Raw genomic sequence first — 25,580 nt, forward strand, 5'->3', positions numbered from 1 at the left:
AACCCCTCCTATGTGGTCACTCAACCCCTTTTTGGGGGCAGCTCCTCTTCCACTGGGATTGGTGCCTGGCCTGCTAAAGACACAAAAGAGGGGCCAGCCCAAGGTGTATGCAACATCTGCCCATGACAGGGTAGACTCCTTTGTGGTTAATTAAGTTTCTGGGCACTGCCCAGATGGTAATCCTGTGAGAGGGACAGAGCAGTTCCCAACACCCAAGCCCTCTGCCTCAGCCTTACGAGCAAGTTTAAACCTCTTCAAAGGGCTATTCAGCACCTGGGTTACAGTTGAAAACTCATGCAAATGGCTTCTAGAGACTTTAGCCAGGTAAATGTCACTATTAAAAAATAGTTTTTGTAAAATATTTTGTACAAATTCGCCTTTCCCAGTGAATTGGTTTGTAATTAATATTTTAAAAAGTCTAAGAATTAACTTTATTCCAGTTTCCCATAGTAAAACTAATCCTGCTGGAGGGAAACTAGCTTTTATGGCCTGGTCAAAGTAAAGACATGTTTAGCATTAAACTTTTACAGGCTCTACTTTTAAATAGTATGCACCCTGCCTCGTGGATAATTTAAGGCCTACTAAGGGGAGACTTGTTAACATTTAACAGGAGCGTTTAGACCTGTCTAAAGGGATTATTTAACAAGTCAAGTTTCCAGTGTTAAAACATCATAGACAGAATACAGTGGTAGTCATAAAGTCATGTAGTGTACTGTCACTCTAGTGGCACAATGCTTGCTGCTATACACTAGTGACATTTATCTCACAGGCCCTGGGTACACTGTGTACATAAACTAGAGAACTATAAGTAAGTTAAACAAGCCAATATTTGTCTTAGGGGTCAAGGCACATGCACTGGGGGCTGGTTATCAGAGTCCCAGTGCAGAAAAACAAAAAAAACACAACAGCATCGGTTAAAAAAAGATAAAGGAGGTGATCATGAAAAAGAGGCATTTCCCTATAAACAGGCTTTGTGATTTTGATGAACATTCTTGTACAATTGGGTGATTCACTCTATTGGAATGATTGCTATTTCATTATGCAAGTCACATATATATTGTCGCAGCCAAGGAACTTGTTTTGCTTGGGTAACTATACCCAGGCTTCAATGAGCTCCCGCATACACTTTTCTGCAGTTTAACTGAAAAGATACACTGACAGGTTCGTCCTTGAGTGATGATCTGGATTAGTCTGGCTGATGCAAAACTCTCAAAACATGAATTTCAGCCTGCAGGTAATGCTTCTTGCATGGGAAATTCCAAGGTCACATGTAAGCTTTGAAAATTCATTAAATATTAAGTATGTGTGCTGTACACACCAATAATCGATAGACATTTTAAGAGATAAGTGGAGGGAATCACAAACAGCATATTAAGTAAAGACTTAACTGCACAAAAAAGTTTTCACATTTTTTTAACATTTTAACATTTGTAAACATTAATTTTTTTTAACATGTTCACATTTTAAGCTTTCTGTTAAAGAAAGTTAGCACTTCTTAGAATCAAAATCATGCCTTCAAATCTGCTATGATTTCTTAGAATGTTTAGCTCTAAACTTGGTAACTGTAATGCACTGCTTCAGTACTTGCATTTCTACTTACAGCGGAGAACTGTTAGTGTTCAGAGAAATAAACTGAGTTTTTAAAATATCAACCTCACACTGATTATTTAGCACTAGTCATTGGTTAAAGAAAGGCAAACATTAAACTTTAATTCTCTAAATAACCATGGAATTGATAGTCAGACTTGGAATTGCACAACTGCATTTTCCATGTGTAAATGATCTTGATGAAGATAGGGTACACACCCCTAGACTTCATATCTCAGTACCACATTTAGCTTCTTAGGGCCTGATTTCCAGTCAGGCCAAGCCTTGTCCTCAGTTGGGATTCTGCTAGGTCTGATCATGACTAACTCAGTGTTCCTGCTCCCGATTTCTCTGGGTTCAGGAACAGCAGACCCCGTTTTACCAACTGGTAATTCTAGCATGTAAAATTGCATGAGGTTTTGACTGCAACAATAGCCAAGCATCATCCCTTGGTCCCTGATGACTTTTTACTCTGGCAAGGAAGGAGCATTCTCTTCCATATTCTCCCTCCTCTCTTCCCTCCACCCCTGCTCCACACAGAACCCTCTGCTCAGAGCAGGGGGCAAATATGTGCATTAAACCTATTGGAATACGGAATACCATGTTGATTGGCACGCGGTAATTTCATGCGCTAACAGTTATTCCTCATTCCAGGGAGTTTAACTCATTATGGGATAGATGTACGATGCTTTTCTCAGCTCGCGAACATCCCGATTTGCAGAACGTGCCGTTTACAAGCAACAAAAAAGCATTTTCAAATGTACAAAGACCTATTTGTGATTCGGTAGGCTATTACCGAATCACCAATTGGGTTTGCACGTCGCTATTAGGAAGGGGCATTCCAAGAGCGTCCCATACTAATAACAAGTCGCAGAGGCATGTACGAATATTTTGCGACTGGAATGCGGTCACAAAACATGAATACTTTGCCAGCTCCATGAATGAGGTGGTAACCCGTTCGCAAACGTAAAGGGGTCCCAAAGGGACCATTTCCCCTTTGTGAATGTGGGCGCCAACATTTTATAAGAATAGGCAGTTGTCCCACAGACTGCTGCCTAGTCCTAAAAAATGAAAAGAAAACTTTAGCCAAAAACTTTCCAAATCCCTGGTTTTTCAAAATGTTAGGAGGAGCACACTTTGACACTACCAAGGGTCCCAGGACCTAAGGAACAGCACTTGGGGGTCAAGACTCACTCCAGCAGAGGCCATCAGCAAAGTCGAAGGTAGGTCCAGTTGAAACTGGTCAGGTGGGGTCTTCAGGAAGGGGGCTATCTAGCAGTTTGTTGTGTCCCTCTAGCTTAACAGGAGGTCATACAACTGACCCTTGGAGTAGACTGCTTTGTCCTGGGTATAAGTGGGATATCTCCTCTCGTCTCAACAGCAGGTGCAGTCCTTCTTCTGTCTTCCACTGATCCAGTAGAGTTCTGAAGAGGGTTTCCAGAGGTGCCACATGTATGTCTGACACTAGCCTGAGGGTTGAGGCGATCTGTAGCCCCTCCCTAACCAATAGGGAAAAAGCTCTGAGGGATACCCCTATCTACTTTGCATCAGTTACTGTGTGCCCTACTGCATACAATTTCCCAGTTCCCTTCACTTCCTGAATAGAGCATGGCAGAACGTCTCTCCCCCTGTGTAAAGCTCTAGTGCCCACCCCAGAGGTGCACCTAGGGAACCCGTCCTATGTGGTCACTCAAACCCTTTTTGTGGGCAGCTCCTCTCCAACTGGGATTGGTGCCTGGCCTGCTAAGGACACAAAGGAAGGGCCAGGCCAAGGTGTTTTCAACATCTGCCCATGACAGTGTAGGCCCCTTTGAAGTTAATTACGTTTCTGGGCACTGCCCAGATGGTAATCCTGTTAGAGGAAGGGAACTCTTCACAACACCCAAGCCCTTTGTCTCAGCCCTAGGAGCATGTTTAAACCTCATCAAAGGGCTTTTCAGCTCCTGGGTTACAGTCGGAAGCTGATGCAAATGGCTTCTAGAGACTTTAGCCAGGTAAAGGTCACTTTTTAGAAATAGCTTTTTAAAAATATTTTGTACAAATTTGCCTTTACCAGTGAATTGGGCTTGTCATAAATATTTTAAAAAGTCTAAGAATTAACTTGACACCAGTTTCCTATAATACAACTAATCCTGCTAGAGTGAAAGTAGCTTTTATCAGTGGGATGGAGGGAGTTGCGTGGGGCGGTGAGGCGGGGCGGGGGAGGGGCAGGGTGGGGGGTAGTAAACACTGGAATATGGATGAATGGAGGTAAGTAAACAATTAAATCAATAAAACGAATTGCGTTGCGCGCGCCTCATAGCAAAAATGCGATGCAGCGCGAGCAATGAAATTCGTTTTTATTTATTTCATTCTTTACTTACCTCTGTTCATCCATATTCCGGTGTTTACTACCCCCCACCCTACCGCTCCCCCGCCTCACCGCCCCACGGAACTCCCTCCACGGGCCGCTACTGGCTTTTACGGCCTTCTCACTGTAACAAAATGTTTAGCATTAAACTTTTACATGCCGTATTTTTAAATTCTTTGCACCCTGCGTTATGGGCATTTTAAGACCTACTTAGGGGAGACTTATTAACATTTAAAAGGAGGGTTTAGGCCTGGTTAAAGGGATTAATTTAGCAAGTCAGATTTTCAGTGTTAAAACATCATAGACAGAATACAGTGGTAGTCATAAAGTCATGTAGTGTACTGTCACTCTCGTGGCACAATGCTTGCTGCTGCACACTAGTGACATTTATCCTACAGGTCCTGGGTACACTTTGTACATAAACTAGTGAACTATAAGTAAGTTAAACAAGCAAATATTTGTTTTATGGGTAAAAGCACATGCTCTGGGGGCTGGTTAGCAGAGTTCCAGTGTAGAAAAAACTGAAAACAACAGCATCAGTTAAACAAAATTGAGGTGATCATGAAAAAAAGGCATTTCCCTATAAACAGGCTTTGTGATTTTGACGAACACTCTTGTACAATTTGGTGATTCACTCTATGGGAATGATTGATATTTCATTATGCAAGTCACATATATATTGTTATCGCAGCCAAGAGACGTGTTTTGCTTGGGTACCTTGATCCTGGCTGTATTGAGCTCCCACATACACTTCTCCACAGTTTAACTTAAAACATACACTGACAGGTTATGTCCTTGAGTGTTCACTCGGATTACTCTGAATGGTGCAAAGGTCTCAAAACATGAATTTCAGCCTGCAGCTTCTTGCATGGGAAATTCCAAGCTAACGTAAGCTTTGAATATTACTTAAATAGTAAGTACCTGTGCTCGACACACCAATAATAAAGAGACATTTTGAGAGAGAAGTGTAGGGAATCACAAAGAGCAGATTAACAAAAGACTTAACTGCACCAAAACATTTTCACATATTTTTAACATTTTAAGCATTCTGTTTAAGAAAGTTAGTAATATAAATCATGCCTCCAAATCTGCAATGCTTTCTTAGAATATTCACCTCTGAACTTGGTAACTGTAATGTACTGCTTCAGTACTTGCATCTCTACTTACAGCTGAAAATTGTAAGTGTTCAGAGAAATAAACTGAGATTTTAAAATATCAACCTTACACTGATCGTTTTACACCAGTCATTGGTTAAAGAAAGGTAAACTTTAAAATTAAATTCTCTAAGTGACCATGGAAGTGATAGTCAGACTTGGAATTTCACAACGGTATTTAAATGATCTTGATGTAGATTAGGTACACACCAGACTTCAAATCTCAGTACCACATTTAGCTTCTTAGAGCCTGATTGCCACTCAGGCCAAGCGGTATCCTCAGTTGGGATTCTGTTAGGCCAGATCATGACTAACTCAGTGTTCCTGCTCCCGGTTTCTCTGTGTTCAGGAACAGCAGACCCCTTTTTCCCAGCTGGTAATTCTAGCATGTAAAATTGCATGAGGTTTTGACTGCAACAATAGCCAAGCATCATCCCTTGGTCCCTGATTACCTTTTTCTCTAGGAAGGAAGAAGCATCCCCTTCCATATTCCCCCTCCTCCCCTCCCTCCACCCTGTTCCAAATAGAACCCTCTGATCAGAGCAGGTGGTAAATATGTGCATTAAACCCATTGGAATAGGGAATACCATGTTAAATGACACTCAGTAATTTCTGACAGTTATACCTCATTCCAGGGAGTTTAACTCATTATGGGCCAGATGTACGATGCTCTTTTCAGCTTGCAAACATCCTGATTTGCAGATCTGGCCGTTTGTGAGCTGAAGTAAGCATTTTTAAATGTACAAAGCCCTATTTGCAATTCTTTAAGCTAATACCGAATCACCAATTGGGTTTGTGAGTCGCTATTAGGAAGGGGCGTGCCAAGGGCGCCCCTTACTAATAATGAGCTGCAGGGGCATGTATAACTGTTTTGTGACTGGAATGCGGTCACAAAACATCCATACTTTGCCAACTCCGTGAAGGAGGTGGTAACACATTCATAAACGGAAACGGGTCTCCAAGGGACCCCTTCCCTTTTGTGAATGTGAGAGCAAACATTTTTTAAGAACAAGCAGTGGACTACTGCCTACTCCTAAAAATGAAAAGAAAACTTTTCATTTTTCTTTTTTAAATGCATTATGTTTTTCTTGTAGGAATACAGGCTGCATTTCAAAATAAAAAACTGCTTTATTTAAAAAGCAATCCCAGACATGGTTGTCTGCTGCCCAAGCAGTACACTATCCCTGTGAGTGCTAGCCAGCAGCGGTCCGTGGAGGGAGTTCCGTGGGGCGGAAAGGCGGGGCGGGGGAGGGGCAGGGTGGGTGGTACTAAACACCGGAACATGGATAATTGGAGGTAAGTAAGCAATTAAATAAATAAAACGAATTTCGTAGCGCGCGCTGCACCGCATTTTGTGATGCAGGGCACGTAACGAAATTCGTTTTATTTATTTAATTGTTTACTTACCTCCAATTATCCATGTTGCGGTGTTTAGTACCCCCCACCCTGCCCCTCCCCCACCCCGCCTTTCCGCCCCACGAAACTCCCTCCACGGACCGCTGCTGGTGCTAGCATATTCCCAATGTGTCGTAAATTGCGACCTACCTCAAGATTATTTATGAGACAGGTCCCTTGCAAAACATGGGGTTCACAAACAGTGTAAAACACATTGTTGTACATAGCTGTTTGCGATTTCCTATTTGTGAATATCAAAATATTTCTATTAGGAAATCGCAAACAAAAGTCTATGTATATCTGGCTCCATATGTAAAATTCCATGTGGAAACACCCGCCGGTAAAGATAATTCCAGCCATCTAGAAACTCTGCATGGAATTCCGCATAACTCATAAATGGAGCCTAATTACATTAGTGTAAAAGTAAAAAATGGTCTACCATACTGAAAACACATCCATATTTAGAAATATATCCAGTTTCAATTTCAGATGCTATGAACCTACTACTACACCAGCTGTGGATGATTTAAGATAATAAGCAATGCACTTAGTTTCTGAGCTGTACCCACATGTGAAATGCAAGACTATCCCAAATGCAAGGTCTATTCTGGCATTCCTTTTTTGACATTACCCTTTGCACTGAATCAATAATGATACAGGCACTTTGAGCCTAATAGTTAATGTAAAGGTGACATGACGAGCAGAAAAACAAAGTCACGGGGTCTCATTTATACTTTACCGACCCAACCACAAATCCTGGGGGCTTGCGACTACCCTCCGTTGGTCAGGTAATGGGTGGGAGTGTATCGAGACCCAGAGGAGAGTGAGGAAATCCAAAGGAAGAGAAAGTGGAACCAAAGGGGAAACCAGCAAGAGATGTTGTAACCAAAGCGCTGACTAAAGGCGAAATAGGCAAGGAGTGAGTGAGGCCATCAGCAGGGGAATCCTGAGTGGAGGGAAAGGAAGCAGCCTAGACTGGTGTGGTAGCAAGAAGCCGGGGGCCCTGATTTGGGCGATCATTAAGAGACCAGCCTGCAGTGAGAAAAGGTGGCTGAGGAAGCATAGGGCAGAGTCTGGGAGGCCGCCCGTCTGGAAAAGGCTGGTAGCAGAAGAAGCTAGAAGCGGGATGCCTGCCAGCTGCAGGGCAGCTCAGTGCACCGGGGGGGCGCTGTCCAGGGAAGCAGGCAGGCGGCGAACACAGGGCCCCAAGGGAAGTTCAAAAGCAACAACTTTGCAGGTCGATCCCCCAGACAAAGGAAATAGAATTCAGGTCCAGTGCAAAGCAGGGGTTTCAAGAGTGGTATAAGTCCCCTGAGGTTAAACCCAGAGAAAATTGGAGAGAAGAAACCAGACAGACACCTGTGGAGGCCCAGAACAAGGGAACAATAAACTGTAAGGACAGATACCAGACACTAGACAAGGAAAGAAAAAAACTGCAAAAAAAGGAGGGGGGGCAAAGGTGGGCATCAATATGGCGGAAAGTGGCAACAAATAAAGAAACACAGCAAGACCAACTGGGGCTAATTAGCAATGCTGGTTAGGGCTAACAGTGGAGAACTGAACAAGTGCATAAGAGGGGGAATTGAGCCCCTAAGGGAAACCATTGAGAGACTGAATAGAAGCAGTCCTGGCCCTTTTGCAGGCTATCGAAAGGCAAGAAACCAGTGAGAGACAAAAATAAACAAAGGACAGTAAGAAGTTTTGAATTCACAACAAAGGGAGCTGCTCATGCTATATAAAGGACATGCTTCTCTTTAAAAAAGTGACCCGGTTTGAATAGAATCAGAGAGACAGTAACATGCGAAAGAGAATAGGTGGCTGGTGAAGGAAGAAGGACAAAAGATAAAAAATCAAGAACCTGAGACAAGAAAAGAAAGACCGCTATACAAAAGTAGTGATAGAAGCCCCAGATGCAATGGGAGAACCTCCGGCAAGGCCAGACAATGCAACACTTCTGTATACAATCCAGAGAAACCCTAGGAAATAAAATAGGGGAAGTGCGCTATAAAGTAGCACTGTTAAGACACTTGGCAGAACCTGGCAGAGAAAGTGAATCCAGTGGAAACTAGGATCTCATAACTAGAGGGTACAGTCCAGATGCTCCAACAGGGAGTTACTGATGCCATTGCAATAACCAAAGACATAGCTTAGAGAGTAGAAGATTCCGAAAATCTAGCACAGAAAAAAAAACCTGAGATTTGTTGGGCTTCTGATAGGAGCAGAGAGCAAAACATAGACAGATTCTTATGCAAACGGTCAAGGGCAACACTCCCGGAAGACAAGTTCTCCACCTACATTGTGATAGAGCATGCACATAGAGCACTTAGTGAGAACCCCCAAGTGGAGCCACCACCAAGACCAATTATTACTAGATTCCTAAACTTTCAGGACCAAGACACAATTCTGAGGGTGGCCAGATTGAAGGGAGAAGTACTCCATGATGCCTCAAATATCCTAATTTTTTCAGACTATACTAAGGAGACAAAGCAACAGATAACATTTGGTGCAGTAAAAGCCAAGCTGAAATTGCAGTATATGTTACTATTCCCAGCAAATTTGAAGGTGATATTTAAGGAGAAAACTCTTTTTTTCTCTCCCCAGAAGAGGTTTGGCATTGGCTTGTGGAGAGACCCCAACACCAAATGGATCGGGGGGCCAGAGAAAAGATACTCAAGGGCAAGATGCAGGTACCAGACCTTAATCAGTGGCAAACACCGGTGAGAAGAAGACAATTTAGAGGCCGGAACAGACAAAGATCAAAACTGAGCAACGGGAGCACACAGCAAAGTGGGGAGGCCACAGACATAGAAGAGGAGCCACCAACTCTGAAACCCAAAACTCTAGTTAGTGGGACGGAAGAAGGAATGCACCAGATAAACACAGATGATGGTCAGAAACTGAGCCCAGAAAATAATCCAAACAACCAGGAACAACAAAAGATGCCAATCCGGAATTCATCTCCCTTACAGAAGAGCCAAAGCTGACTCACTAGAGAAAGTGAGTGAAATTTAGCTGGGAATAATCGCATGGTAAAAGCGACCATTAAGGGGGCAGAGGCCCGCCTCCACGCACGGTGAATGAGTGACTTTATACGATCTGCATGGTTCCTAGTGTGAGTTTATTCTAGTTAGAGTAGATATATGTAAAGGCCATGATGGGCAACAGACCTCTGGTAACACCACATGCGAACAGTTATGTTTTGTTTGATATCTACATCCTCAAATGGGTCTGTGGTGGAGTAGGGTAGGGGGATTTGGTGGCAGGGAAACAAGTTCAATTGTTACAAGGGGATTGGGTGGTAAATGCCACTTGCTAGAGTAGAGGATGTAATTAATGATGCAGGGTGCCCATTAGAAGAAATATAAACATGCAAGAATACCGCAAATGGGAAGGGAGGATGAGGGGGAGGAGAAGGCTCTAACAAGGAATGGAATAAGGTAAAAATAAGTCTAGTACTTAAATATACCAATTGACTCAAGCCAGACATAGTCCTTTTCCAGGAAACGCACCTGCAAGGAACAGAGTGTAAGTTCTTGAAGAGAGGCCAATACAACACACTTGCACACGTGGGATCCACCTTGTAACCGGATCAAGAAGAACATCCCCATCCAAATAAACCGTAAATAGGTTGACCCTGACGGCAGGTATGTAGGTGTTAGGGGATGTTGGGGCGCTTAGACAGCATTGATGAGTGTGTATGCTCTTTTGAGGTTGCAAACGAATGCTTTAGACAAAATAGCCACAATATGTATGGAAGCAGATTCCCCCACTACATATAATCCTTGGGGCCTTCAACGATGTTATCACAGCAGAGATGGCTAGATCTGGCACATCTAGCACCCCATTTGGCACAGTATACCAAAGCAATGAGACTAACAGACATTTGGAGAACACAACACCCCAGGGAGTTACAATGCTCCTTCTCTGGGGCACACTGGATCTTTTTGAGACTTGACTCTACTAGGAACATAATTTGAGTTGAATAACTGTTGAGATATCTATCGGACCACTCTCCTCCTATGGTGTGGTGGCAAGCAACGTAAGAAAAAAGTGACTCACATGGAGGTTACATTTGTGGGAATTGAGAGGCCCTAAGATACTGACAGAATGAAAAATTTACACTGCATTGTTTTTTAAACAAAAAAGGCACAGTGGAAGCGCCGGAGACATCATGGGAGGCATATACGATGGTTCCCAGCGATAATGCATAAAATGTAATTGCAATAAAGAAAAAAAAGGGCACTAGCAGAAATAAATGGCCTAGAACAACAAAAAAACCCAGATGGAAAGATCAATGGGTGTGACGACAGAGAAGCACATAGTCAGAAAAATAACACTATTAAAAACACAGTATAGAAATCTGGCGGAAGATTTCGGCAAAGAAACAGATACCAGTAAAGCAGAGAAGGTTATACGAAATGGGAACTAAAGCAGGTAAGCTACTGGCATGGCTTAGTAGGAAGGAGGAAGAGACCAGGTGGATTAGATGAATCATTGACTCTTCGGGCAGGTACAAAACACAGAATAAGGTATTGCAGCAGAATTTGCCAAATAGTACACAAAATTATATGAGGCACACCCCTAAAAGATGATCAGCAAATCCAGTAATATCTGGACCAAATTCATCTCCCTACTGTACAGAAGGAAGATAAGGAAGACCTGGATAAGGAAACAACAGTAGAAGAAGCACTGGGGGCCATAATTAGGGTTTAATTGGCAAGACCCCATGGCCTATAAGGATTCCTTTAGAAATCTTTAAAAGTTTTGCGGGTCAGGTTGCACCTTATATGCTAAGGCTTTTTACAGAAGTGAAAGAGTGGAGAAAATTGCCAAGGTACCTCCAGCACACAATCATAAGCGTGCTAGGCAGGGAAGGAAAGCCAAAACACCAGAGTGGCTCGTATCAGCCGATCTCCTTGTTAAATGTAGAAACCAAGGTGCTCTCTACAAACCTAGCAATGCCGCTCTTAAGCGCTATTATGTACTTAATATACAAGGATCAATTGGGTTTTACGCCAAGACACTCAACGAGACTCAACCTTAGACAAACACATAATTGACTAGCCAAAGTAGTAGATTGGTTAGAGCCTCGAGTTTTCATTTCCCCTGATGCAGTACATTGGCCTTTTCTTATGTTGAATGAATGGGAAAATGGCATGGATAGGTTTATGGAGGCAGAGAGGGTTACCTACAAGAGTAGGGGGTGTCCATGTAAATTCCATAAATTATGGGGCACTTGAATAAGATATTGTAGTCTGGAACCGGTGGAGGACAAAGAGGAGACTCAAGGGCCTACGGATCCAGGCTGACATTTTCACTGCACTGTGGCTGTATGTACATATTACAGGTGGAGGGTACAATGACAGTTGAATTGACTGAATGCTACTCAAGTGGTAATATGCCTCATGGTGGGTTGTATGTGTTACCACTGTTACAAAACAGAAAATGGCTAAATATACTTTTATTACAAAAATAACTTAACTAAGGTTTCTTCGATGTTGATATATTTCTCAATAAATTCAATACATTTTTCTGAGACCGCCATGGCTGACTCGCACAAAACAAGGCAGCAGGGTTCATGCTGTTAGAAGTGCTTTCGTAAGTATGGCATCCACTCTGATGCTATTGTAGAGTCGGTTCTGTCACTTTATGGGTTATTGATGGCAGTTACAGCGACTCTACAAAAACGTCTGAAAATGAACAGGTGCAAGGGTATGAAAAGGAGAGATGATCACATTTACGCAGATATCCTGAAACTGCTCTCCTCTATATAAGTCCTGTGATGCTGTTTGCAGTCCTGTGTTCTGATCTTTCTGCATACAAACAGACATGGATAGGCGGCAATTCGACTGTTTGAAGTGAAGTCGGAGAGTACTCACTGTGCGCAGCTTCAACATTTTCAATAACTTTTCCACATTCTCTAAATGTTCCAAACTCATTTTTTCTTTCTGGACCCAGGTCCTGCCTGCTAAAATTGCTTTATTTTATCCTGAGAGGTAATTTAAACGCACCATAGAAAACCAGTTCGGGAGCCCAGGTAAAGACACACCGAAACCAGACTTCACTTCCTCATAAGACTCAAGCAGAAACTATTTGATACGGTTTTCTTGGGCTTTCAGAACACTGATTAGAAAATCAAACTGTGTTAAATAATAATGTGTTGGCCTAGGAACCACTCTGTGAAGTGATATGTGTTCGGTCCCCAAATGATGAAGTGCCCTGAAAAACTCTTAAGCCTTCATTGTGGCGGTATTCCTTCCACCTGGAGCATTTACTCCACGTGGAAGCCGTCACTCGCTCTTATGAGTGGCACGGTGTTTCCGGTCCTGGTTTCTCTAGCTACAGAATTGCAGGGTCCACAAATTCTGGACCCAGTCGTTCTGGGTCAGCAAATTCCAGACCCAGTAATTTTAGGCCCAGGGACACCGCGGCGCCCAGTTTCATCAGATGTGGGTGTGTGCCCCGTGAGACTGCTGCAAAGACAGGAACAGAGGCTGAGGGAAGGAGCCCTGCCTGACCCCCGCAGCTACATGAAGAAAGTGCAGGACACTCCTTACACACGACTTTACCCTGCCTGAACTATCATCCCTCAGCCCGTACACATACTGCTAAACAGAAAACTAACTGTGAGCATATTTGTCCCGCAGAACCTGGAAAAAATGCACAGGAAAAGTTCTGTCATTCGGAGATGTGCATGGTTATTCCCCATTCGAGGGACAAAACTTGAAGCTTCCATTTTTTTTTTTAGTGAGGGGATGCTAACTGGAATTTCAGGACTTTGCTAACTCACCACCCCCAAACCAAAATCCAAACTGGGCTCTTGATCTGGCAGTGATAGCGTATTTGTGTTAACTGTAAATTTGGGGATGAATTCGAAGATTAGCAAAGTGGGTGGATTAAAGTGGAGGCTCTGTCCCAGCGAGCTCAATACTGCAGGATGCACAGGGATTTCCACGGATTTGAGAGTGCGCAAGTCAGTGTGTTGAGTATGCACTGTGTGATTTGGAGAATGGCTTTACATTCTGTAAACATGTAATGCATCAAATTTCAAAGCAAGCCATGTTAATATGTAAAACCTTCCTATTAGGATTAATTAGCTGAGAGGACAGAGGTAACAAAGAACAGATTGTGCAAAGGAGGAAATTTAAATGTAGTGCTCGAGGCACAGATGACACAGAGAAAGAAGGGTGGAAGAGCATAAGGCAAAAAATATAACATGACGTTTTCAGAAATTCTGTTGCATCAGGGCTGCGGAAATTAAAATCTAAATATGCATTGAGAAAGTTCTGAGACGTGAGCCACTCTTCATCTGCCTAACCTGCACATACATTTTCACTTAACTCCAAATTCATTCAATTTAGGGACTATAAAAATCCATTATAAATTCCCGACTTGATAATGTCAATAAGCATGTGTGAAAAAATGTAGACTTCGCCCATGTATTGAGTAGGAAAACACTATTTTATTAAAGACACAAAGGTTAATATTATGCAACATTTCTATAAATAACAAGGTACATGACAATTAAATGATGTTACAATGCTGTTATTATCAAACAATACAATAATTACAACAGCAATTATATTTCTAGGCATCATAAATGTCGGATGAGGATTCAGTCCCTGGAACTTCAAATATCTTCGATGCTCAAAGGCCAGTGAGGTCATGTAACATCCAGGCTGGCCAATGTAGGTTAAAGGTTGGGGTTGTCGAGGGCCAATATGAGTGGACAGCATTAGCCTTCTTGTTGTTCATAAAATCCGAAATTTGTACCGCTAACGAGAGGCATGTTGACATTTTATAGCCATAAAACATTATACAGGATCACTGCCTGTAAATGGCCCCCACAGTGGCACCTTCAAATGATGGACAGCAGAAGTGACTGAAGTTGGCGGACATCAATGGGTCCTGTATGCCCCCTCTTTCGTAAAGACTTCAGGCTCTTCCATGCAGCCACCATAGTCAGAGTGGGCTTTCCTCAGCCAGCCACATGATCTGATGAACACAATATGCAAATGTCACAGAAACAACTGTGGAGTATGTGTGTTAAATTAGCACACATACTCCAGCTGCTAAAAGGTCAAATGTTGCTGCAAACTATAACAATATGTAATGGATATAACATTCAAGAAGCTCTGAATCACATGGTGATATAGGGCTCATATTCTCTATTTCACAACATATGCAAAAGAAACGAGAACAGATTTGTTACTCAGAAACAGAAACAGGGATGAACACAATGAAAATGATCTGGTATTCCCAGGTACATGTGTGTGGTTACTCCCCATTCCGTGGAAATAACTAGTCATTTCCATTTTTCGGTGCAGGAATACCAGCCATTATCTGAGATTTCTGCCAAACCAGTATACCCATGCAAGGAACTCACCCTGCAAGCTTGAAAGTCAAATCGGCAGGTTGTACAGGGTTCTCTTCGGATCTGAGGATGTTTAAGTTAGTCTGGTTAAGGATACAGGATCAGGTGAGGGTACCGTGACATCTGAGAGTATATTGAGCAAAACAGGGAATTAAAGTGTGTGACCAATGGCACATATAACAAATGGGATGGTAAAAGAATTAGAGACAAGAAATGCAACTTAACATTTTCAAAAACAACTTCTGTTTCATCAGGGTGATGGCCGCTAAAATAAAAATTTAAATATGGGTTGAACTAGAATGTAAAGCACTCACATAGTTCAGTACACATGTTTATGTTTAGGCATGCCGTTTTTGACTGCAGGCTCTGGTTTTTGTTAGATCGTTATTGTTTATACTCCATGGTTATTCCCTATAACCACAAGCAACACAGAAGTTCACACAGGAACATATACAGGGGGGTGGATGGGATGGAGGGTGGGGTGGATGGCTGTTTACCCTACTAGCAAAGGCAACAGGGATCGTCACAGTAGCACTAGATTCCTGACCTTGAATGTGCAGGGACTGTACTCGATGCAGTGTTGATATTCCACATAAGCTTGCATTCAACAACAGCAGGAGCATATCTTTTTCTTGTAAGAGACTCCTCTCATTGAGGTAGAGCTGCAGCAGCCCAGCAAGCTCCGGCAGGGCCAGTTTATGGTACAATATGCTCCTCTTATGGACGGGAAGCCTTACAATGGATCCGTCCAGGCACACCCTTTCAACGTCTCCGAACTGAGACTGATAGGGAAGGTAGATATGCATTTGCAGAAGGTCAACTAGATGGGCAGTCAGTACTTTTAGGATGTATATATACCCCAAACTCTGAGCAAGAGGGCTTTTGGGCTACATTGTCTGGGGTCCTAGCGCAATGAGTGGGTATCCCATGGATATTGGGGGGGACTACAATAACGTCCTAGATCTCAACCTGGATCGCTTGCACCCTCTACTTCTTGGTGCCCCATCCCATCAGCATTCACAGCAGGTTGCACCGTGGACCCAGCAGTGGCCCATCTTAGATGCATGGAGAACTCATAACTGTGACCTGCATCTGTTTTCTCATTACTCGGCCCCACGTGGCCTCTACATCTGACTAGACCATTTTCTCTGCTCCCCAGAGCTTATCCCTTGGGTGGTGTTTTCGGATTATCTAGAATGAGTGATCTCTGACCACGTGGCCCATTTTGCAGACATCAGGTCGGGTGCGCCACATTCTCGGTTCTTACATGGCGACTCTCGAAAGATACATTAGATGTTCCCACCTTCCGGGAGGCTCAGCGCATGCATATTACCACCTACTTTACAAGTGATCATGCTACTGCAACTGCACAGGATGTAGAATGGGACTCCTTTAAGGTGGTTACCGAGGGTTTTGTATACCGAATATAACTGGGGTTCGCAGAGAGCTGAGTTGAAACTTAAAAGCCACAGAGGAGAAGGTTGTGAGGATGGACATTCGCTGTCCCCTAGATGAATCAATCCATCTCACTTTGACTGCTGCTGAAGCATGTTACACCGGATCGATAGAATGGGTCCGCTGCTATATTTATATGGAATACACCGCTTTGATTCATGCAATGTGTGATAAACCTGGTTGCATGCTTGGTTGGTTTGTTCACCAAGAGGTGCGACAAATGGGATGTATTATATTTTATGATGTCTCAATGAGTAGGTTTGATTGCGGAAGGTCAAAATAATTTTTGACTAAATGTTTTCTACTTTAGGATATTCGTGACATAAGACTAAGGATCTACATGTGACAGGAATGTGTGATTGATTAGTGTGTGTTTTACCGGAGCTTCAAGTGGCAATTTGTGAACCCGAGTATATCCATAGTAACCGAAAAATTGATGAGCACATAAAGAATGCCCACCTATATCACAAACTACGGCATGGGGGGCAGTCTTGTTTTTGCGTGATGCACTTTGAATATTTTGTAGTGTGTGTGTGTGTGCGTGTACGTGCGTGCTCACACATGCTATTTAGGGTTAGGGTGAAAAGTGTGGCATTTTTATTTTTATATATTTGTGTATATTTTTACACTGTGTTAATATGTGATAAAAAATTGATGAGAAAGATTAACATTTATCCTTAATTATACGAAGAGCTGAGATGCATGCCAGCGCGAGGCAGACTGGAAGAAGGTGGCAGTATGCCACTTATTTGTTTGACATCAGAGAACTATGTGAGCTCATGCACAAATCTCCAGGCGGTGCATAGACTTCTGCAGATCTGAGGGTGCTGAATTCACTGAGCAATTACCATTAGCATAGGGTGAATTTCTGTCATCATGAAATGGGTTCTAATAGTGCAGCAAGAAAGGGATAGAAAATTGTACTGGTCACGTTTCACACTTAAAGCAGACTGTACCAAAAGCGTGGAGGGGGAAACTAAGGTCTGAATCACTGGTGACATATGCAAAGTCTGAAAGAGCCAGAGGCAAACATGCACAATTGCAACATAACATCTTTTAGCAACCCTTCCATTGTTTCTGGGTGGATCCCGATAAATTAAATCATAAATAGATATTGTGAAAGACATCTCTTGCTGAAACTTAAGAACTTAAGTCGCAAAGATATTAGGATAATTTTCCCTTTCATTGTTGTCTGCCTAAGGGTATCACTGCGACATTTTCCTAAGTGAGATTATAGGGTAAGATTCTTAAAGCACTGTACGCCTGTCCCTTGCACACAACGCTCAGAAGTGGACACATAGCACGTGGTGCGAAGGTCCCAAAATGCTTCACTGGAGCTGCACGGGGCATCAGGAAGGCATCATCACAATGTCAACAGAGCATCACTCTCGCGGGTGTGCAAGAGCAGGGCACGCTCCAGACACTTGTTTGCTTTTTTAGCTTCCAAAGCTCATTTGAAGAAGAGGGTACAAGCAGCCTGCAATTTCCTTAACCCCCTCCAGGCGACACGTCGTCCCGCCCCGCTCCTACCCACTGTTACTATCCACTGCGCGCTTTCCCTTAAATCACCACTGACAACTTCCTTTGGTGCCTGAAAAGGTCGCAGTTTATTCATCAACATAAAATGTTATACATACATTTTTTTCCATATACAACGTTCCTGGTCATAATTTCGTTCTACCTTTTCATCTATTGCTCCTTGCAATTCTTTCTCTTGTATTATGGACCCAGCCCCCTCAATCTCCCGGGAGGGGAGGGGCCCCTTTCTCTGGGTTTTTGATTCACAGGTCTAGGCTTCAGCTTGCTACTGATTTGGAGGGTGACCGTCTGGACCTGCCCGGACTGCAAATGCCGTCCCGCTCGCCCTGTAACCCTTTTGGGGGCCCTCCCTTCTCCCAGGGGACGGTCCCTGCCGTGGTGGCATCCCAAGGACCTTACTTGAGCATCTACTCTACCTTTCTTCAGGCTGCGTCCTTGCCATCTTCTCTCTTGGTACCCCTGCCGTGAGGTATACTAAGGGTCCTGCGGGAGCATCACATCTGCTCCTTCTGTGGCGGCACGCTGCCCCTTGGCTCCCCCAGTGCGGTGAGGCATCCCAAGGACACTGTGAGAGCCTTCCATCTACCTTCTAGTGATTCTTCTCTTTTCACTAGCTTCCTTGTGTTTATTACGCCACCATTCTTCTCCCTGCGGCTGTGACGCCTGTGTTTTAGGTGTGGGTGGGTGGGATTACTTTCTTTGGTCCTGCGAGGGGGGGAATGTGCTTTACTCGGCCTTTTTTTAACCTCGCACTTCCCCCCTCGCCCCCTGTTTGGGGGGGGGCTTGTTTTGTTTGAAGGTGGCCAATCCTGGCCCCCGCCGGTCCTGCCGGCATGCTGTGGGCCGGGGGTAGGGCTCTTGCCTCCAGGTGGCATTCTACCCGGGCCCCTATTGATCCGGCTTTGCTTTCCCGGCCCGGGTCCATATGTCACGCCGATTTCCAGAGAACAGGCCATAGAAGGACCATCCTCTAGCACACACCTGCAAAGGGAAAATCTTGAAAAGAGGAAAAACATTTTGTATACCAGCCTTCACGCGCTGCAATGGGGCAGCAAGGTACTAGAGGTCAGATCTGACCCCTTAGGTCTTGTACATGTATCTACATTACATCCGACCTGGCGCATGTGAAGGTAAGCAGAACAAAGGCAGGGCATACCTGCTTAAAGTGGGGATGCAGAGCCTTCAGAAAGCTCATTTACCTGTTCAGGCAGTGTTCTGGACAGGTTCCCAGGAGCATAATTCGTGCATCTCTGGGTGCCCATCTGCACATACAGACCTATGGGTCGCCTTTGTGTATTCGCTTTCACGTATTTTAGACACGATTTTTAGTACTAAATTTGTTTTCAACTGGGCTTTTGTAATATATTTTTCTTTCTGATCGTTGACTTTGACCGCAATAAAGTTTTAAACTGGAGTACACGTGTGTAAATATGGATGCATAAACATGTTTATGTGAAATTGTTCCTATGTGTTTTCAAAACAATTCCTACGCATTGGATAGTCTGCAACCAAAATAATAATGACAACCATATAATTATAGCCTGCACTCGAGTATCCTGTGAAACTAATTACAATAGATAGTTGATAGTGATGGTTTTACGACTTTTCTTTGCAATTTTTCCCAAGGAAAACTACTCGCAGCCAGAATGTTGCATATTCTGTGCATTTACGTTCTGTGTGCATCGTTCTGTGAAAACAATTGAAAAAAGTTGTCTTGACGCAAGGACCCCATGAACCCTAGCCCACTTAAGGGGTCGCGTGTGGCATAGATCCCGATATATAACACCTTATTGTAAAACAAGCGCCTTTATGGTACCCATCTGTATTTCTTGATGATTTCAGATAGTCTGCTGTTTTCCCTTTCTATACTTTAGGAGATTAAATGAATTATAATACTTCTGTTTTTTTCACTATTTTGTTATACTTATTACAGTAGCATAGGGTGAATTTCTGTCATCATGAAATGGGTTCTAATAGTGCAGCAAGAAAGGGATAGAAAATTGTACTGGTCACGTTTCACACTTAAAGCAGACTGTACCAAAAGCGTGGAGGGGGAAACTAAGGTCTGAATCACTGGTGACATATGCAAAGTCTGAAAGAGCCAGAGGCAAACATGCACAATTGCAACATAACATCTTTTAGCAACCCTTCCATTGTTTCTGGGTGGATCCCGATAAATTAAATCATAAATAGATATTGTGAAAGACATCTCTTGCTGAAACTTAAGAACTTAAGTCGCAAAGATATTAGGATAATTTTCCCTTTCATTGTTGTCTGCCTAAGGGTATCACTGCGACATTTTCCTAAGTGAGATTATAGGGTAAGATTCTTAAAGCACTGTACGCCTGTCCCTTGCACACAACGCTCAGAAGTGGACACATAGCACGTGGTGCGAAGGTCCCAAAATGCTTCACTGGAGCTGCACGGGGCATCAGGAAGGCATCATCACAATGTCAACAGAGCATCACTCTCGCGGGTGTGCAAGAGCAGGGCACGCTCCAGACACTTGTTTGCTTTTTTAGCTTCCAAAGCTCATTTGAAGAAGAGGGTACAAGCAGCCTGCAATTTCCTTAACCCCCTCCAGGCGACACGTCGTCCCGCCCCGCTCCTACCCACTGTTACTATCCACTGCGCGCTTTCCCTTAAATCACCACTGACAACTTCCTTTGGTGCCTGAAAAGGTCGCAGTTTATTCATCAACATAAAATGTTATACATACATTTTTTTCCATATACAACGTTCCTGGTCATAATTTCGTTCTACCTTTTCATCTATTGCTCCTTGCAATTCTTTCTCTTGTATTATGGACCCAGCCCCCTCAATCTCCCGGGAGGGGAGGGGCCCCTTTCTCTGGGTTTTTGATTCACAGGTCTAGGCTTCAGCTTGCTACTGATTTGGAGGGTGACCGTCTGGACCTGCCCGGACTGCAAATGCCGTCCCGCTCGCCCTGTAACCCTTTTGGGGGCCCTCCCTTCTCCCAGGGGACGGTCCCTGCCGTGGTGGCATCCCAAGGACCTTACTTGAGCATCTACTCTACCTTTCTTCAGGCTGCGTCCTTGCCATCTTCTCTCTTGGTACCCCTGCCGTGAGGTATACTAAGGGTCCTGCGGGAGCATCACATCTGCTCCTTCTGTGGCGGCACGCTGCCCCTTGGCTCCCCCAGTGCGGTGAGGCATCCCAAGGACACTGTGAGAGCCTTCCATCTACCTTCTAGTGATTCTTCTCTTTTCACTAGCTTCCTTGTGTTTATTACGCCACCATTCTTCTCCCTGCGGCTGTGACGCCTGTGTTTTAGGTGTGGGTGGGTGGGATTACTTTCTTTGGTCCTGCGAGGGGGGGAATGTGCTTTACTCGGCCTTTTTTTAACCTCGCACTTCCCCCCTCGCCCCCTGTTTGGGGGGGGGCTTGTTTTGTTTGAAGGTGGCCAATCCTGGCCCCCGCCGGTCCTGCCGGCATGCTGTGGGCCGGGGGTAGGGCTCTTGCCTCCAGGTGGCGTTCTACCCGGGCCCCTATTGATCCGGCTTTGCTTTCCCGGCCCGGGTCCATATGTCACGCCGATTTCCAGAGAACAGGCCATAGAAGGACCATCCTCTAGCACACACCTGCAAAGGGAAAATCTTGAAAAGAGGAAAAACATTTTGTATACCAGCCTTCACGCGCTGCAATGGGGCAGCAAGGTACTAGAGGTCAGATCTGACCCCTTAGGTCTTGTACATGTATCTACATTACATCCGACCTGGCGCATGTGAAGGTAAGCAGAACAAAGGCAGGGCATACCTGCTTAAAGTGGGGATGCAGAGCCTTCAGAAAGCTCATTTACCTGTTCAGGCAGTGTTCTGGACAGGTTCCCAGGAGCATAATTCGTGCATCTCTGGGTGCCCATCTGCACATACAGACCTATGGGTCGCCTTTGTGTATTCGCTTTCACGTATTTTAGACACGATTTTTAGTACTAAATTTGTTTTCAACTGGGCTTTTGTAATATATTTTTCTTTCTGATCGTTGACTTTGACCGCAATAAAGTTTTAAACTGGAGTACACGTGTGTAAATATGGATGCATAAACATGTTTATGTGAAATTGTTCCTATGTGTTTTCAAAACAATTCCTACGCATTGGATAGTCTGCAACCAAAATAATAATGACAACCATATAATTATAGCCTGCACTCGAGTATCCTGTGAAACTAATTACAATAGATAGTTGATAGTGATGGTTTTACGACTTTTCTTTGCAATTTTTCCCAAGGAAAACTACTCGCAGCCAGAATGTTGCATATTCTGTGCATTTACGTTCTGTGTGCATCGTTCTGTGAAAACAATTGAAAAAAGTTGTCTTGACGCAAGGACCCCATGAACCCTAGCCCACTTAAGGGGTCGCGTGTGGCATAGATCCCGATATATAACACCTTATTGTAAAACAAGCGCCTTTATGGTACCCATCTGTATTTCTTGATGATTTCAGATAGTCTGCTGTTTTCCCTTTCTATACTTTAGGAGATTAAATGAATTATAATACTTCTGTTTTTTTCACTATTTTGTTATACTTATTACAGTAGAAGTCCCTAAAACTGAAATGGGTGTTGTCAGAAAACTGCAAAAAGGCCCATCCTTTACATGCTGCCAAAATGCAAGTGAGAAAGACTAAAAATCCTGAGCTCTAATACAAGGCAGACCCATTCACTTTGCACAAGTGGAGCATACTACCCTCACACTGTTACTGTACTAACTACAATTCCGCTAAAGTAGAAGTCGTTCGCACAGGTTGGCACTGTCGAAATATAAAACTCCACAACTCAACCTTGTCACCAAAAATAAAATAAGAAACGTTTACTCCTCGTTGCACAAATATGTGCAGTGCAAACATGCTCTCATAAGATAGGACCAAGAATGAATGGTCCTGGATTCACTAATGCCCTCATTCTCATCCACCAATACGAAGAAGCCAGGCATACCCGCTGGAGTATGATGAGGTACAAAGATCTGCCATGGAGAGCAGGGCTATGATTTTGGTCGGTATAGCCCCATCGCCCCATCGCAAGATGTCCTCAGATTATCTTTTTAGGATTACTGTAGAGAAATGCATTATAATACTAATGGGAAGCCAGGATATTCACCTCCGTGGTGGGCAGCAATCGGGTGCAGGTATTGACCGGCAGAAGAGTCAGTAATCAGGGTTTCCTAAAGCACGTGCACTGCTGACGTGCAATGCACGCGGAGACCAATGATGGCTCCTCGTTAATGGGGACGCTCTGCGATTGGCTGACTCGGCGACTTGCCCTGCTTCCCCTGAACTCAAATGTCCATGATCAGTGAATGGCGCGCATCACCCTGACAACAGTAAAACTGCTCAAGGTGAACATTTCTGTTCATTGAGGTTGTGCTGGGGTAAATCCGAGTTTGTTTGTAAACCCACCAGGGTGTGTACAATGGCATTGCCCGTTCCCGCGTTTGGGAAGTATTCTCCTCAGAAACTACCAATTTGTGGGTGAACAGTTTAGTTTTGCTCTAAAGGCCAGATGTGTAGATTCTAAGCGGCGAACAAAAGCACAGGCAAGGCTGATGCCCACTTTAATGATCTGGTTACTATTGATTCGGAAGTCTGACTAGAGTGGAATAAAATGGTTTAATGAAATAGAGTCCGCCGGCCGGGGACGCCATTCTCTAGTCTCCTTTCAGCCCTCATGCCTCACTCTTCATTCTACAAAGCTATTCTGACTCTTTTACATACACCTGAGGCTGTCACAAACGACCCTCATAGTTTTGGCACGGTCTATCACTCTACTGTAGTGTGCTCTCTTTTCTCAGTGATATCACTGCTACTCCTTCCCAGTGGCGATATTTCTACCTCACAAAGTGCACCAGTGCACCTGCCCAGTCTGGGGATATATCGGTCTCCAAGCTCCTCTGTCACGGTTTTACCAGGCCAGTGTCCTAGGGTTGCCTCTTTCTCCAACTGCACCTCCCATCCAGCTTCACTTGTTTCATCCTCCAGACTTCCATGTCATTCATATCCTCACAAACGTCATATAGTGCATTACTCTCCCACATTTGACCGTGTTCTTAATGCCATCTCACTCATTCTCATAATCCCACTAAACAGAGGCCTTGTCTTTGCTGCTCCTCTCCCTTTATGTGTCCTTATTCATCTTCCATAATTCTTTCTCTTACTGCAATCTGCTCACTATCTTGGTGGTGTATTTGACCCCTCCCTTCCCTTCTCTGGAGAGGTTCCTGCTGCAGCCTCCCTCACAAGAACCAACTTCACAATCTTCGAGAAACTCCCTTATTTCTCACCTTTAAAGGCTCTAACTTTCATTTCTGCTCTCTTCCTGTCACACCTCGATTTCCCCCTCTAAGCTGCACTCCTGTAGCCCCCGTTTGACTGTCATTTCATTTCTTGTGTATTATTTGCCAAGAGTTTTATATGGTTTCGTGGTTTGGCCCATCTTCAATTGTGATCTGTCATTTCTCTCTACACTACCCGATGCACCCACCTTTCTCTCTCTCTCTGAATTTCTCCATGTCCCAAAAATCATTTTGCGGCAGTTTTTAGAGCTTGATAGGTTTTTTTTCTACCATGTTTACCACTTTGCATTGGAAACATTTGAGCAACAGACATATAGATATAATGAAAACTGGTCACGGCAACTCCTTTTATGTACTGGACGGCTGTGTAGATCAGTGTGCAAAATATGCAAGCACCCACATGTGTGGTAGCCAAAATTATGCATGAAGAAACGAAAGGAAAGGAAAGGGTTGGGGTAAAATCACAACTTCACGTTAATTGGACATGCAGAGAGGTTTCTTAATACACACAGACCTGCTTGCAAGTATATGGGCACACAACCAGAGTATCATAACCCCCACCCCGCCCCACAGTACATAAAAGAGTTTAACGTGCTCTTACTTGGATATCGGAAGTAGAAGTCATTTTCAGAGTCACGGTTGTTTGTCGAACCCCAGCTTGGACTGGATGTGATGTCATAGCGCACAAAGACCCCGAACAGCACTATCATGGCAATCTGCCAGACGACGCAGACGAGCGGAAGCCGCCAGCGCATGCTCGTGTTTCTTGACATGGCGGCGGAGCTGCTGTCGGCCCTCTTCTGCCAACAATACAAGAAGCCGCTGTAATTGTCCAAGGGAGCGCGCGTCTGCCGCGGAGCACTGCCCCTGTGTTCTTGTTACAGTGCAGTGGCCGAGGTCGGAGCCGGGGAGTTCATCTATATAGTTTAATCTCAGGGTGTGACCGCATTAGCCTGGCAGTCGCGTTGAAACGCCACCCCTTGGGCCTTCGTAGGGGAGGAGATGCACAGAAAGTTTAAATCCATTCATTTCAGTCGTGTACGCTTTGCTTTCGGACTCGCGTGAAATGTTCCGACAATTCAGCGGAGAGCTTAAAAATGAGAGCAGAATCAAGAAATTATGTAACCCCTGCGACTAGCGTTATAACTTCTAATTCTTTTTGGAGCCAGCATGTATCATCTTTGATGCTTTTCCAAATTTCCTTCAGCTGATCAGTTTTCGAGTACAGCAATCCACTCAGATATCAAAGGCCAGTGGCGTGTTCTGGGATTGGTTGCATGCCACCCAAACATCGTAGGCCAGTGAAATGTTCCTGGATTAGTTGTAGCACGCACACATATCATAGCCCAGTAGAATGTTACGAGAGTAGTAGCAGTCCACCCAGATATCAAAGGCCAGTGGTGTGTTCTGGGATTAGTT

At 44.1% G+C, this 25,580-nt stretch overlaps 1 protein-coding gene across 1 annotated transcript in view; it reads right to left on the bottom strand.

Annotated features, from left to right (window-relative positions):
• Positions 1-25,143, bottom strand: part of RHCG (Rh family C glycoprotein) — a 339,386-nt gene extending 314,243 nt beyond the window's left edge. The window contains exon 1 of the mRNA XM_085644447.1: positions 24,763-25,143. Within this exon, the coding sequence (XP_085500573.1) occupies positions 24,763-24,934 (172 nt within the window). The 5' untranslated portion in view covers positions 24,935-25,143. The remainder of the gene's footprint in view (positions 1-24,762) is intronic.
• Between the last annotated feature and the right edge of the window lie 437 nt (positions 25,144-25,580).

This window comes from Triturus cristatus, chromosome 3_1 (assembly GCF_964204655.1).
Source record: "Triturus cristatus chromosome 3_1, aTriCri1.1, whole genome shotgun sequence".
NCBI lineage: Eukaryota > Metazoa > Chordata > Amphibia > Caudata > Salamandridae > Triturus > Triturus cristatus.